This window comes from Pseudopipra pipra, chromosome 3 (assembly GCF_036250125.1).
Source record: "Pseudopipra pipra isolate bDixPip1 chromosome 3, bDixPip1.hap1, whole genome shotgun sequence".
In the NCBI taxonomy this organism is placed as follows: Eukaryota; Metazoa; Chordata; class Aves; order Passeriformes; family Pipridae; genus Pseudopipra; species Pseudopipra pipra.
The window spans coordinates 20386803-20403371 of NC_087551.1; the positions used below are offsets into that span (position 1 = coordinate 20386803).

At 34.6% G+C, this 16569-nt stretch overlaps 1 protein-coding gene across 3 annotated transcripts in view; it reads right to left on the reverse strand.

Annotated features, from left to right (window-relative positions):
• The window catches only part of SPATA17 (spermatogenesis associated 17), a 90557-nt gene that overhangs the window by 43407 nt on the left and 30581 nt on the right, over positions 1-16569 (reverse strand). For all 3 annotated transcript variants that reach the window (XM_064648182.1, XM_064648183.1, XM_064648181.1), the window contains one exon: positions 9048-9171. In XM_064648182.1, coding sequence (XP_064504252.1) covers positions 9048-9171 — 124 coding nt within the window. The remainder of the gene's footprint in view (positions 1-9047; positions 9172-16569) is intronic.

Sequence of the window (16569 nt, forward strand, 5' to 3'; positions counted from 1 at the left end):
ACAGATTTATTAAACAACTTGTTCTAGTAAACCTATAGGATTAGGCAATGACTAAAAACTCAGAATGAGGCAGTATGTTTAACAAAACAGCCTGCAATGAGACCAATAAACAATGAGGTGAAGGTTTAATGAATGGTCATCATATTGTATATGGGAAAGAATAATGAGAGAACAGAACTGTGTTAGATTAGTAAAGGCAGTCAGAAATTAGTAGAAAAGAGTGACATAAAAAAGAAAAAAAACCCACAGAGATGAAGATTTTACTAAAAGATTGTTGAAATAGAAAAACTGAAAGCAAAGCAAACAATGGATAGAGGGAGATATAGTGTTCATCATGTCCCTTGCAGGACAGACACAACTCCCAAATTAACAGTATATATTAGATACTAAACAAAAGCACTGAATATTGAATAAACTGTGCAAGTTAATGAAAGAACTTTACCATTATACTGTTCAGCAGCCTAAGAGCTGAAAAACAAAAGAATTGGTGTGTACATCACTCATCTTGAAGTCTCATTAAAGCTAGGATACCATCAGTGCCACTTCTTAATCAACAGGAAGGTTTGCTGTTGAGACATGTATGGTATTTTATCTTCATGACTTCGCCCATGCCATTCCTAACCTCCCTCTTCTTATGCACTTATCTCTTACTTAGCATGCATTTCTCCTGATACAATAGTTTCAAAAATTACCTGAGCAGGACCAACCATGCCTCACATCAAACTTACATAAATACCAGGTGGACTACTATGCATCAATCAAATTTATACCAGTAACAATTTCAAGAATGTCAGTGGAGTTCCACTGTCCGTGAATGTGGCTCTGTGAACTATTTAGCTGCTATTGTACCGCATTGTCATTTCCTTGCAATACAGATTCTTTCTTAAATATTTTTATCATATCACACACAAAGCCAGCATTCAATATACAACTCACTTTTACCAGTTTTCTGACCCTGCAGCAATCTAACCCTTTCGCCACCCCAATTGACAGTGATACACAAAATGTGGTCATGTTTTCCTAAGATCTCAGCATGTACACTTTTTGATAGATCACACAGCTTGTCCTTTAAACTCTGCCATTAATCCTACCCACAGGAATTGAGCAAGAAGTTTGTTGCCTAGAAAAAATCCACACAAATAGGGATTATGCAATTCAGATGCTGAAAAAGACAGTTTAAGTGCAGGGATCTCCTACCTAGTGGATTTTTAAACTACTAATGCTAGATGCAGAGATGCTCAATGTTATAATACATGGTAGATACAGAGATGCCACTATGCTATAACAACATGCTTAGTGTGAGTGACATGGCTAGTAACAAGCTATTTAGAAGAAGTTCTGAGAAATATTGCCATGTCTACATGAATATGCCTTTAAAACTGAGCTTGCAAAGGATCAATCAAAAAACAGCACTCAAACTTTATGTTCTATTGTGTGTTAAGCTCTTTCTAATGACAGATGAATTTTCAGTGTAAACTCTCATTTCTTTGCACAGTTAACCAGTTATCAAACAAACTGAAATGCTTCTATAACAAGCAGCTTTTAGGAAAAATAGAGTTTGCAATACTGTCACAGATAAAGCTTAAAAGTTCATTCACTCCCTATCTTTAAAAAATAGGAAGTGAATATCTTGTTTTCTGTGAAGTGTGACAAAGGGAGAAATTATTGATTTCTGTTGGAAACACTTTCACTTACCACTTGTGCTATGCTGAGACTTAAGAGAACAGTGAATGGGAAGGAAGTTCTGTACACTGACACCGGGAAGAAATACATCTGAAATGCTGCATAGCCATTGATTTCTCATGGGAGGTAGGTTGTGGTGTCAGCAGATAGCACTTCCCCATCCTCCTCCCATTGCTTCCTTACCTATACAGCAACCTTCTTCTGGGCATGAAGATCACCACGCTTATCATCTTAGTTTTGGGTTTTACTGTACTTGTCCTCTCTAGGGAGGTAACCACCATTTCTTAGAGATAAAGAAAGGCTGATTGAAAGGAATATGAGCAAAACTGGAACTCTATGGAAGTTATAAACTTTGTTACTAAATTATATTGGCAGGTGGTGCACCAGATAGATTGCAGAGGTATATTTTGGCTTCCAGCACTTGTCCTCTTTTTTTTTTTACATCACCATGAAACTGTGTTGAGTAGCAGAATTACACGTCAGAGTGTCCCCAGGATGAGTAATCCCAAAGGGCAAGGGCTGGACTCAGATTCTAAGAAAACTAGAGATTTTTGATTGTGTATGTAAATCACTTAAAGGTCATTTTTGGAATTTAGACCTGGCAGAACTAATCTTCTAGACATAAACATTTTCCTTTGTTCAGGTACCATGTCTTTCAGAATCACAAACAGCTCAGCTACTGGCTTCTTTTCTAAGTTTATCTTTGTCCTTCTTTTTGACAGAAACATTAAGCAACATGAACTGAGATCCCTTCCAAGTGAACTGAGGCACAAGATTTGAATGATTTTCCTATAGTGAATACCTGTGAATAGACTGACACATCTGGCTTCTGATGTGGACGTGAATACACAAAGAAAGCTTGCTGACCAAACATACCTGTCACAGGTACTGTAAGAAGGATCTGAGGGAAATTGTAAAAACTTTGGAATTAATATTTTATAAAAACAGAACACTGCAGCATGAAGTGCTTCCCATACTAATGCTATTTAAATGTAACTGCAAGCCTGACAGAGAACTAGGAAATCTCACTCTCTCCTCTTTAATTTAAATGGGATTTTTTGTTGTACAAGCTTTGGAAAGTACTCAGAAACATCTGACTTCTTGACAGAGAAGTGATGAGTGGATATTAAACACCCATGGAGAGGTGGGGTTGTTCATTGATTGGGGCACCTAGATTAAAAAAAAAATTAACTATTTTAGTTCATCTTCAGGAAGTATTAGTACTTCTAATGAATGATAATTTCATCCCTTGAATGTTTTAGAGACAGGATGATAAAATTACAACAGTAAAGAGGGAGGAAATAAAATGTAAAAGGTAAGAGCTAATTCATTCTTCATGCTAGCTCAGTCCTTGGCCTTTCCTGAACAGACTCTGCCAATAGTAACAAATTATGTATAATCATTCTGTGATGTGGACTGTTCACTTGGGACTAAGCTCAAATGACCAAACTTGCTGCCTTGTCTCTTAAACTGTGGATCTGAAGATCAAAGGCCAGGGCTTTATCCACTGAGTCCTCACCTTTATAAGAATAAAACTGCCAGTTGTCCAGAGACAGAGTGGATGTCAGACAGTGTCATTTTGGACCAATTGTTTTTCAAGTTCTTACAGGACAGCACATTAGGTTAGAAGCATATTAATCAGTTGTGTCTTCTGAATATTCATTAGCCTGCTCCAGGACGGATTTTGTGGCCTTTTTTCTTTCTCACTTAAAACATTTAAAGCTGATCTAAGTGCAGTAACTTCAACAGAATTAACTCCTGATTTCCAGTAATGTGAAAAGGGGACAAGGGCTACCAGTGTAATGTCTATGAATTGCCACCTCTGTTGACAGGAAAAATTTAATAAAAGAATACCTTAGTATTGAATAGAATTTGAATTTAAAATATTTTACTCTAGGCACTGACAAATATGAAATAAGTACAGATACAACTGATACAAGTGATATTTTGAGTTTTAAAATAACTACAGAAAATCAAAATGAAATTAATTCACCTTAGAAACAAAAGATGAAAAAGTGGGACATGTTTTTGCTTCATTTATACTCAAAAGCCCTAATTCAGGGCTACAAGTCCTTCAACTACTGTTTGGTGGAAAATGAGACAATATTCTTGGCAGTAATTACATTGCCTCATTCCTAGGCACATGCTATTGGCCACTGTCAAAGATAGGATGCTGGGTCAGGGGAGTCAGAAATCTGACTCAGTCAGGTCTTCTAATTAATCAGGGTCCAACAGAAAGAAGAGGCTATACAAAAATCAAGAGTAGGCATACATACACAACAGGCATGATTAATTTTTCTAAGGTCTCAATAGGTAAAAAATTCTGATAGAACAGAAGCTCCCAGAAAACAGAGGACCAGTATTAGCTCATCTACTCTCGGCATGATTTATCACAGAGCAGGAGTTCCAGGTTTAGAAATGAGGCCATGATTCAGTCCAACAGCCTCAGCAATGATAAGCTTCAAGTGATGCATGTATAACATCTCATTATCAACAATGTAAAAATATGTTTTGTAATTGTGAGACAAAGCTCTCAAGCTTTTGCAGATCAAAAGAACTTAGGCTTCCTGGACATTCACTTTCTCTGATAAAAGGTAATTGTGGTTTATCTGTTTATAAACAGTAGAAAATTGGAGAAAAGAGAATTAAAATTCTCTTTTACCTCACCCAGTACTGTTTGCTACACAGGAAACAACCATAAAGGAAAAAGATATGTTGCTCTGCTGATTCTCCAATCCTTTTCTCAGTGACAGGAGAAACTGTAGTAGGAAAAGTCTTTTTCAGCTGGGGCATTTTGAAGACTTTCCATAAGACTGTTCTTCTGATCTCAATACCTTATGAAACATGCACGATATTTCTCCCTCCACCATTTCTGCTCTCTATTTTGGTTACCATTGGCTTCTGCTCCCCATCACACCGTGGACTTGCAGATGCTCTGCCTGGGTAGCAGCAGTAGGTCTAGCAGAGCTGACACGCTCACTCCCACTCACAGAATCACCTCAGCATTGCTGCTTGCTCTGTCAGCACATACTTAAAACAATAAAGGTCTGCATTCTTGCTCGATACTGGATCTTTGGATTTAGGTTGTTATATGCCTAATTCTAATCATGATTGCAAGACAAAGACCAACTGCAAAAGTTCTTGAAAAGCTGGAAATACCAATGACCTCAGGAATCATACAACCACATATTTCAACAAAAGTGGGCTCTTCGTACCCATTTCTACAAAGTGCCACCAACGTGTTCAGAGCCTCTGTCTGTCGTTGACTTCAAAGGTCATTTGTCAGCACTTTGCAGAGATGGTCCTTACTACAAATGTCAGCTTGGAAAATATGACAAAGAGCAGAAGTAAGAAACTATTCAATTATAGTGAATGTTGTTCATACAGAAAGGGGAACTACAGGGACATAGAAGGATAATCTGCATAGGTAAACATGTTTATAATGAAAAACACATTTTAATAAGTAGTTCACCTACTGATTACCTCTTGAAAAAAAAAGGATTGTTACTACTGAGTGGAAATAGCATACTGTGATTCTGGACTAATAAGAAAAACTTAATTATTATAAATTTCATGTCTCAATAAGAAATCACAATGCAGTTCATGATAAAACAGATAAAAACAACTTAAAATAGCGTTATCAATAAGAAATTATAAGAAATATTCTTAACAACGGCAAAGAATTGTTAAATATGTACTGTAATTTTTATCATGTTCATCATGATGTCAAAATTTATCAGACTGCTAGGGTGAAAAGCAGATAAGGAAAAAATTGCATTATATAACAATTTTAAAATCTGAAATATAGAGATCTTATTTCAAAATGGAATTTAGTTTGGAAGCCCAACAGATTTATTTCTTGCTGTGTTTTACACTGGAATCTCTTGCAATAAGCAAACATAAAGTGGAGCAGAGAACATAACTTATCATGTGGTAAGAATGTTTTTTGTTTGTTTGTTTTTAAAATTAAAGGAATCATGCAGGAAAAGCTTCCTTTAAACACAAGAAACTCATGTTATTTGACTAGTTATTGATACTACTGGCATATAGCATGTTGATTAAAAGCTTAATATTTAATAACCCTGAAGTTCTAGAGCTCATGCTCTATTTCTCCAGACATTATTTGGTTGGCATTGGTGGGATACATAATATTGTACTTTCAGAGAAAGAGTCAATAATTACATTATTTAATATGAATTTAAACTTCTAAGGTACTAACTAACTGCTTAGTTCTTCAGTGGACTGTAATATTTGTTTAAATGCAATGTATTTCTACAAGCAGCAATAGGAAATAGTCATATTTGTGTAAGTTTACATGGCAAAATACACTCAATCAACTGTTTCCAAAACATATAGGAAAGCTGTAGAGTATGGTATAATAGTACATATTATTAATCATCCAGTGATTTCCTCGAATGTCAGTTCCCTAGCAGTGGTACTCAAGACACACAACTTCCCCCCAGAAAGGTGTGTAACTGCAGACAAAACAATTTAATTGTATGTATGTCTATATAATATTTTGTATGCAGATCAAACTCTTTGTTCCTGAGTTTAAAGCATACACACATTTATTCTTCTCATATTTTTAGCTGACCAGGAGCTGTGTAACTGCATTAATTCTTGAGCTAATATACTGTGGCTCTCAACAGGGCTAATTAGTTTGGGTTCAGCCCCATGTTATAGCTCCAGATTGGCTTGGAAAGGAATCAAAGCAAGCTGTCTATATAAGGCTATGTATATATACCTGGTACCAGTAATGACAAATAATGCATTCTAATTCAGAGTTTGATATCCATTTCTTCATCTCTGCTTTTCTTTAGAGAGGTGACAGTTTATGAAAGAAATAAATCCTTTAATAGCAAGTTCATTCATGAAAAAGACAAAATGTTGACTTTGTCCTAGCCCATGCTATTATGCACATAGTAGACATCCCTGTACGTTCATGATACTGCATTCTTCAGTTTTACTTTTTGAAGTGTAAAACAATGTTAGTAATTAGGAATGAGCACACCTTGTAGTGTGCTACATATATGTAGCTACCTATATATGTAGGTATATAATTATATATATATTATATATAAACATTTCTGAGATGGGTTTGTGGGCTTCAGCTTGTAGGGAGTGGAGAATGAAATTTGACATGCCTTTCTTTACAAAAATTGAGGAGCAGCAACTCCTTAAATATTTTCTTTCAGTACGTAAACACCCTGTTCTCCCTTTTTGCCTGTACTAAACTAAAAAGATTCCAAACTATAGAATATATTTGAAACAATTATTGCAAATACAGATTTTGCAATGTTGTCCCTATAACCTGCCTGAACATCTGTAGCCTTGATGCACAAGGTGGCTCAGCTCCATCATTGTAAGGCAGGAAGGGGAGGAGAAGCAAACTCTAGCAGGTCTCTGTAACTTAACTGGGCTTTAGTTGATACATGACTCGTCCAGCTTATCAACTTACTTTAATCACTCAAAAGTGTTAACTTTTGCTGCCTGTTTCTACTGAGACATGAATTGGTCCTAATCCAATTAACTATCCTTTGAAGACAACAAGACACAGCTGTAGTCAGATCAGAAGACCAGGGATATAGAGAGTAAAATGTCAAACAGAGAATCAAACCAGTAAATTCTGCACTGAAATAATTTGTCCTGTATCTTTGCAAGATATTAAATTCTACAACTACGTGCAAGTGTGGAATATAGATTTGATTGAAGTAAGTAGTTAACTTCAAATATATCTTTGCTGTTGTTCAGGTTGTCTGTAAGTTTTGCATAGATTTACACTCATTTATGTTTTGAAATATTTCCCTGCAAAAGAAGATGGTTCTCGGACCACAGTTCCATCATAAAGAAAAAATCCTGTAGGCTGTCCCAGTATTAACAAACCATCTCAGGAAGCAAAACCAAGCATATTTTTGTTCTTCAAGACACTGTTAACTAAATTATAATTCTATAAAATTAGAAATCTAAATTCATCAGAACATAATAGTTACTGCTGCCCTCTACCAGCAGTCTTCCAGTGGATGGCTGAAATAAGGCACTACTTGCCTTTCCTTAAAAATATGTTACAGATTGCTAAGCCAGTATAATCAGATATCAGGTAAACTAAGTTTAATAAGATCTTGGACCACAGGTCACTCAATGTCTCTAACCTGACAATTTTTGTGCTCCAGGTAAGCATCGTAATGTTTATGCATTTATTTACATTAATTGTTCTGTTCAAAACAAAAAGTCCTGATTTTCTACAGTTTAAACCAATATAAAAGTACTGTGCAGATTATTCTTAATATCCTAGATCTACACCTAGAAAAATCCATTATAGTGATCTAATTTCAGTTATTAACCAGCTCCTCTGTCTAAAAGGCACTCAGAAAATATTTTATGCTATTTTTTACTAATACTGTACTATGCTTTTTTTTTTTCCAAAATAAAATTACAAATATCCCAAACAGAGGGGAAGATTAAATATCTTGTCACTAGCTGTCATGGCATTTTTCTGCATTTTTTAGGATTAAAAGTTCTTAGACACAGATTATAATTACCAACCCATGAAAAGCAAGCATTTAGTTCATACTAACATTTCACTTTAATTCCATATTCAAACGAAGAACAAGTCACCAAACATTTATGGAGACAAAATCTTTTGGGTTTGGTTTTTTTTAAAGTTCACAAAAAGTGACTAAAAAAAAGCAGACCCACAAGCTTTACCAATCACATCAGTTTTGCATATGATATATCTACTGCCATATTCACCTGTCTGTAAAGCAGCTTACATAAAAAAGCTTAGAGAAACATACCAGTTTTATCGATACAAAACAAATTAATCAGCAAATATTTAAAATTTATGAGGCATTTCTCAATGAAAATAATCATGCTAAATAAGCTGTTTCAGGCAGTTCTAGGAAAAGCTTTAGCTGAAAACCTGCATTTACAATCTATCCTAAAAACAAGAAGAACACAGCACCAACCCAAGCATTAAGTCAATTAAAAAAGGGGAAAAAAATGAAATCCCTTCTCAGCTTAATAACTTGTTAGTTCTTGACAAGTGCAACAACACAACAATAAGCCAGTCAAAATGAGTTTTTAAAGCGAGGTTATGCCCTTCATGTTGTGTTATCACAGTGGCAGATCAAACTGCTGACTTGGACTCTTTCTGCCAGCAGTGCTGATGCTGCCTCTATGAGGCTACTGTCACGGAATAGTCATGGTACCTGCTCTTGCCTATAGAAAGGCACTAAATTGAACTCGAAGTAGTGTCTTTGTGATATCTTTTCAACAAGTCATGTCCCATTCAGCCTGCTAGTTTATCTCTGTCAGGCTGGGGGCCCAAGTGGTTTGCATGAGCTGTCAGGGACAGGTATACCAACCTGCTCAGTGCTAAGGAGGTAATGCATCTTTCGGGCTTGGTATTTCTTTTCCTTTTCTTTCTTTTCTAGGTCTTTCATTTTCTCTTCATTTTCCTTCATTTCTACGTACTCTTGAAGTTCACTCCTGTAATAAAATAAGTCTGCTATTATATTACAACAATAAAAGATGTGCTAATGTTTTATTTTACTTTAACCCTTTCATAGCTCAACAGCTATTATGTATTAGCAATATACTGACACCACTGGAATGCAAACTTACAGTTCATTCAATTCCACAGCAGCAGGATCTACACAAATATAACTATGAAGAAATAGGATTAAAGTGACCAAAAGTATGAACAGTATATGTGTTCATATCGCTTATTCTTTTGAAGCATATGTCAACCTATGTATTTTTACAGCCTGATAAAATACTATTCATATATGCCCTTTTATTTGTCTTTGAGTGTCATTTTAGTTTTATTATCTCTAAGCAGGAGCTATTATAATGTAGTGATTTTCCTAAAAATGGTTTTAAAATAAAAGCTGTTCACTTATGTCTCAGCTAGTGCCTTGCAGCCCCTCCTGATCTGCAGAAAGGGGAGATCTTATGGAATGAGAGAGGACAGTAGACATGGGATAAAAGATCACATTCACTCCTAGATCCTTGAGCCTTTTGTAAGGTTGAGAATGTAGGCATAGAGAAAAACTGGATGTAAACCTTTTATGCATACATTGTCCTTAAGAGGAGTTTCCATGGCATTAGACTTCTTGCATAGGTCATTCCTGCTCTGGTTTGATAGGAATCATACAGGCCACCACAAGAAACAGGAATGTAACTGCCTCATGAACCACTGCCTGTGCAGAAAATTCTTTCATCATACAAGAAATAAGGAACTATACCTAATACCAGGTTTCAAAGAATGGAGAAAACTCATGATTTTAACTGAATATTTAGAGTAAAACTTTAACAGAAAATGGGCAGAGTTTTCCTCCTCCAAAGTTTTTTTTTTCATAAAGCCAGGCTTGCCATAAATTATGCAAAGAGTAGAGTGAATTAATGTTCTATAAGGAATGAAATTCCATGATATTGTGCACAGTGCACGTTTATGGAATTTTTTTGACCCAGTTAAAAAAGGTTAGTTTGATTAACATTTGTTATTTTTGTTATTACAAAATGGCTAGTTCAAATTAACCTGTGTGCCAAAGACACCAAGCATATTCAGTCAAGCATTTAGATTGCTTAAATGTTAATTAAGTGAGTAAATTCTAGTCTTTATTTTTTTAAGCATGTGTGTTTATGATAAAAAGAAAAAATATTATTCACATAACTAGATAATTCAAATATTCCTGCAAAACAGATCGTTTAGAGAGGTCCACATTTATAGTCTCAGTTGTTTCAATGAGTAACAAATAAGACACTGTGAGGACATGGGTCAAATCATGTCAAAATATGCACATGGATAAGTTTGCTGATATGAATAATCCCATGGGAAAGCCATACTGCTCGTGAAAGTGTTTTTAAGATTGTGGCTCCGACTTACTCTTGATATTTTAGTTATCATTAAATTAGTTCATCAAAATATATGAAAGAATAATAATTGCTTTATAAATATGAAAACTAAGAATTCACATTCTTAAGTACAAGTTGCAGTGTAGAATTTTTATTTGTTTCATGCTATCTTTGTAGTTTTTATCAATTAAAACAACTAAAATATTAAGTAATTAAACACGTTTTATTTCCACTGTAAAAGAAAAATAGAATGAGAAGGAAATAAAGATTGGAAAAAATGTACAGGTATGTTTCAATCTCTGAAAATATTTTTTGTTGCAGTTTACTGTTAAAGGCTGCTAATACAATATTTCATACAAGGTTACTTATGAAGCACACTGACGTTTAAAAATCACCATGCTATGCTTTTGCAGCAGTGTAATTTTTTTCCAACATAAGATTAAATTGCAAAATAAATGAATTACTTAGAGTGGCATGGCCCCCATTTTGCCACCCTTCTCTTGAAAATTGCTTATTAATATGAAAAAAGAAGTTGGAAAATAGCCTGTTTTACTTTATGCATAGCATTCCGGGGCCTCAAAGCCTGCAGAGCTGGACTAGCTGCACATTTTAGATTGTGTTGGCAAGCGGGGACGATGACCTTTCTGACCTGCATCTCAAGGCTATTATTAATCGCTAAGTAACCTGGTAAAGCCAAACAAATTTGTTTCCATTGAAAGGATCTCTATCTGTGTCTGAGAATTTGTGCTGTACCAAACAAACCTCATTAACTGTGTCCATTTTTGACAAAGAACTAGGAGTTGGAGAGATTGGCGACCTTTCTTTGTCCTTAAGGTACAGATTTCAGAGTCACTGCATGTAGGTACATAAGCATTTTTACTTGGAAACTCTTTGTTCTATATCCATCAATCATAAACAAATGAATAAATCGACAATGCATATAGTATCAACTTTGTTCTTTTATTTTATGCCACTTTACCTTCAATATCAGAATGTATGATCCATGGTTTATGTATTTAATACTATTTCTTCTTGATTACAGAGCCCTCTATTCAGCTTTACTACATCTATCTATAATGGATGAAATGACTATCAACATATCACTACAGACTATTCATGCTCTTATATACTCAGGTACTTCTTCCAAACAGTGTATATGGAAGTGCTTTTATTTAGAACAGAACTGGTGATAAAAAACCACAAATAATGTCAAAAATATAGTTTTGTATTACAGAAATAATGATAATGGGATGCAAAATGTTTCCCATTGTCATCAATCTGAATTTACCAGATTGCTTTGAATGATTAATAATCTTTACTTGATGAAATTAGATGAAGTCTAAAATACTTGTTGAAGTTCAATGTAATTCATGATCTCTTTAGAAAGTGCTATCATCCAAATCATCATGATCATTCCTGATTATCACACATCCTCAATAATATTTATACCATAATCCATGTAAAGTTTGATATTTTTTTTAAGCATTTACAAACAATTTTCAACATACTTTTGCAGCCTACACATTTTGTCAGTTGTGCTAAAATATCTCTATCAGGCATTATACTGCCCTGTACATTTGTACCAAACACGCAGACAGTTCTGTCTCAGGGATAATAGGTCCCAAGGTGATTCTATCCTGAGACACAGTACAAAATTAGGGGTATGTAGCAGTCCAAACATTGCTTGGGCAAAGTACTGATGTTTTAGTATAAATATAGATTTTTTTTAAAGCTATTTGAACCTGGAGCTTTCATCTCTTTCACCATACTTTCAAGAATTTGAAAGGGAGCAACAAAAGAATCTAAAAGCAGTTGGATATGAATATACTATTTCACACATTAGCAGATTAATTCTAACATGTTATGCACACATGTTATGCGGGGGTTTCACTGTTCCCATACAGAATGATGTGTATAAGCGTAAGTGGTGCTAAAGACATAAACCTAATCTTCCAAATGGAGTTAGAGTTCCAGATAGCTTACATGGAAATGTGTTCATTGAGAAGTTTCATGCTTGTGACCTGCTACATGTATGCCTTCCCAGAGAAAATAAATCCAAATTCCATTAAAGTAAATTGAAAATTGGTTGAAATTAAATGATTTGTGGATTAAATTTATACACTTGCTGACAGCCTTCTCTTTGTTCATAGGTATTGTGGGTTCATTGAGTAATCTTTTCTTGGGATATATGGGTATCATCTATATGACATCATGAATATTAGCTATGATGCATGATACTTGGTGAATTTTGGATCAATTTGTTTCAGGATAAACTTTTCGTGGTTCATTGTGAAGTGGGATAGTTGAATACAGGAAAATTGTTTGGCCTGCGTTTTTAAAGCTCAAAACAATTTCTGGGGGAGAAAAAGAGTTCTGTAAATGCAAAACATGTTTTAGGTTAATTAATAATCTTGTTCTACTTTTATAAATGATCTGTCTGTTGCATGGCTCATAGCTGGAATAGTACTGTTCATTAAACTGTTATAACTGAAAAAGCAGGTAATTATTTTAGCACATAAGCTTTTCATTATCTTAAAGTTTATCTCAGTATAGTAACAGCATCTACTGCATCTTCCTACAAACCTGGCTTCCCATATAAGCTTAGTCCTATCAGACTTTCTACCCACCCAGGTTTTTATGGAATACCTTTGTAGAGGAAATATGTGGATGTTTTAACAAATGTAGTGTCTTATCATGATCTGAAAATTATTAAACAAATCAGGAGAATATAAATGTTTATTAGTGCAATTTTAGGATGCATTCTTCTATTAAAAACATGGATCTATTGGCTAACACAAAGTATGTGTTCCTTGTCATAGGGAATATTTTGTGTAATTGAAAATAGGCATAAGATTACCAACATATGCGCTCAAAACACACAATTAAAAATGATCTTCTGTAACAAATCTGTGAAGTAGCGGCTGAATTATTAATAATAAAATTATTTGCTTTATGTAGTTCAAAAATTAAAAAATTTCATCTGACAAGGTAACTTATTGTTATTCTGATACTTCATTATGCAGTAGGCAGTGGTGTTGGTTCCTGCTATGAGATGCAAATTCGGTTGACAGTGCTCCTGCTGTTTGGATAAAGGTTAAAAATACACATATAATATTGTTTCTGGCACTTTTAAAAAGGTCTTTGAGTGATGATTTCAGTAATATACAAATTTTAGTAATTCTGCATAGAACTGTATCATTTTACAAATTCACATTGACCTACATTTTTTGAAGTTTATCAAACTATTGCTTTCTGCTCACATTTTCACTGAGAGTCTGTGGTCCTTTGGCCAAATAATATTTTAAAAATTATAGTATCAACTAAAGGGCATTTGATAAAAATCAATAATTAGTATAGTTGCCTAGAGTACTCAGAAGAAGTATTAAGTTATTGTGATTTTAAACAGTTCAGACCACAAATCATAACATGCCAGCAATTGAGGCAGTAGGTAACCTTAGCCTAAGAGGAGATAATCTAAATTGATTTTATCTTCTTGACTATATATCATTCTCCCTGCTCAAATACAGAATATGGAAGTCAAAATAAAATTAGTGAGACAATAATTTTGGTACACCACTGCATGCCACTTGATTTCACATCATATCGGTGTGGGTGAGGATAGCATATGACCTGCCATGATAACATCATTTGACTCAATCTATTAAATTTGGGGAAAAAATGAAATATATGTATAGACTAGCCTAGGATGTAAAAATAGTTTAGAGATCTCTGTACTTTAAAGGTAAAGTTTTAACAGAACACACATACTATATACTTATGTTAGCTATGCACCATAGCTATGCATAACAGCTTGATTATCCTCAAACTTTTTCTGATTTTTTTATTGAACCTGTTCAGATTTGTTAAGCAAAATAGGTCAGCTCTCTACCATGACGTATAGTCCTGTGTGTATCCTGACAGAATTCCTTGACCAAAATATTTGATCTCAAGTTGCAGTGAAACAGATGCTCAAAAAGGCAGTCAGTTATTAGTGGTACAAGGTATCCTAACTGCCTAGGAGACCTACCACAATTAGATGTCCAAAATTCTCACTAATTTTAAATGTGAATGTTTACATCAATCCATTTGAAAAATTAATCATGACAATCTCTTCAAAATCTGGAGGAATGTTATTGCTCTGTCATTGCAGTGCAGTGAACAGGAAACATGACTCCTTAGGATAAACAAAAATAAATAAAGCCAATGTGTAGGCAAGCAAAAGCACCCTGTAGCTTCTACTGTCATTAATTTTATAGAAAGAAATTCATACCACATTAGAATCGCATTACAATTTGTGCATAGTAGAACATACTCTGTCCATCTTTCCTTAACCACACAGTGTACCCTGCCAATGGAATTAAGTGACATACCAGCTCAATTGTCAAGGTCCACAATGTGATCAATATACTACGTAGGAAATGTGATGAACATAGTGGTGAAGGGCACACAGTGAATGAATACCTTGTGCAGATCAGGAGATCAGGACACAGCATGTACCAGACGATAGGGAAGAACAGACTGATGTATCCTTCTTATCCTTCCAATTTCCACTGCTGCACAGTTACTCAAGAGAGTGCAACAGCTTTTCAAACTACTGATTGCAGAGGCAGCTTACAACTAAAACCAGAGTATTTTCCTAATCCATTATACAGAATCTTCTAATTAAGGCCTCAAGAAAAACTCATACAGATTTTTTTTATTCACATCTATTAAAAACCTAATTTTTGTCATATATAATCTTTTAGAATTATTCAATTTTCTTGAAATGTGCAAATTTATTGGTCCAAATGTTTTTGTCTTGTTTGCATATATCCTTAAGGTGAATTTAAATTCATCCTCATTGGCAGCAAAAAATGCTGTGAAGTTAAAAATTATTTTTGTAAATGTCCAATCTAAACAATGATTTTTTTAGCTTAATTATTTTGATTTAATTAACCTGTAAAACCCATCCATCATGGATGTGGCATAAGAATAACTGCAACACCAAAGCCTCTGTTGGCAGAGGAACCAAATCCAAGTATGGTTCAACTTTATTTATACTTTGGTCTATACTAAAAAAGCTAACCACAACAGGAAAAATGTTTTCACTCTATGTCTGTTTGCTATTGACCCCTTCACGAAAAAATCAGCCTGACTGATTAGCTTAAACAGTGAAATTAGTATTTGGGGGTAACAAAGCTGACCTGGCCCAGAACAGATAACAAAGTCCCAACACAATTTATTCTGACAGCAGTTTAGCAGCAGTGGTCATTTTTAGCACAGTGTCAGTGCTAAGCTGCAAAGAGACCAGTCACGTTCTTAATTTTTCCTGCAACAAATGAAAGAGGATGTCTAACCACAGCCAAATACCACTGAAAGTTTTCTAGTGAATGTCATGTGAAAGTATCTGTTATCTTCTGGCACCACAATTCCCAGAAGACTGTGTATGCTACCATCTGCACAGTAATAACTAGAGGAAAGCACACTGCTATGTTTTGCTACAGTTAAGCTGTTCCCAGTACTAGAATGAACTCATTTAAGCTGTTATCTCTCTGCTGCAGTGCAGTACAATGTAGACATATCTGTATTTCTTTTACTTTAATATATGGTACTTGGCAACATTTACAATATTCAACATTATGTGATTTAGAAAGGAAACATGACGTTATAGCTTCTAAAGGTCATCAGCTAAGTTGATTTTCCTTCTCAGGGTATTATGAAACAATTCAACTGAGGTCTACTCCCTAACTCGCATCTTTCACTTACTTTGTCATAAAATTCTGCATATGATTGAAAGTAAAATGGTACACTTTGTCCACTTTAAACAGGTTTTACAACAGCAAGGCAGTGAGAGCTTTTATGTAATGACCCATTTTGTATAGCAGAGCAGCAATGGCAAATATCACAACTTTATATTGATTTTCACGGTACCTGGTGGTTTTCTCAAATTTCATATTCATGGAACGGTGTTACCACTTGAGCATCTATGATGTCATTTTTAATGAAACACAAAATACTATGAGAGATATAGCAAATGAATAATTTTTTTAA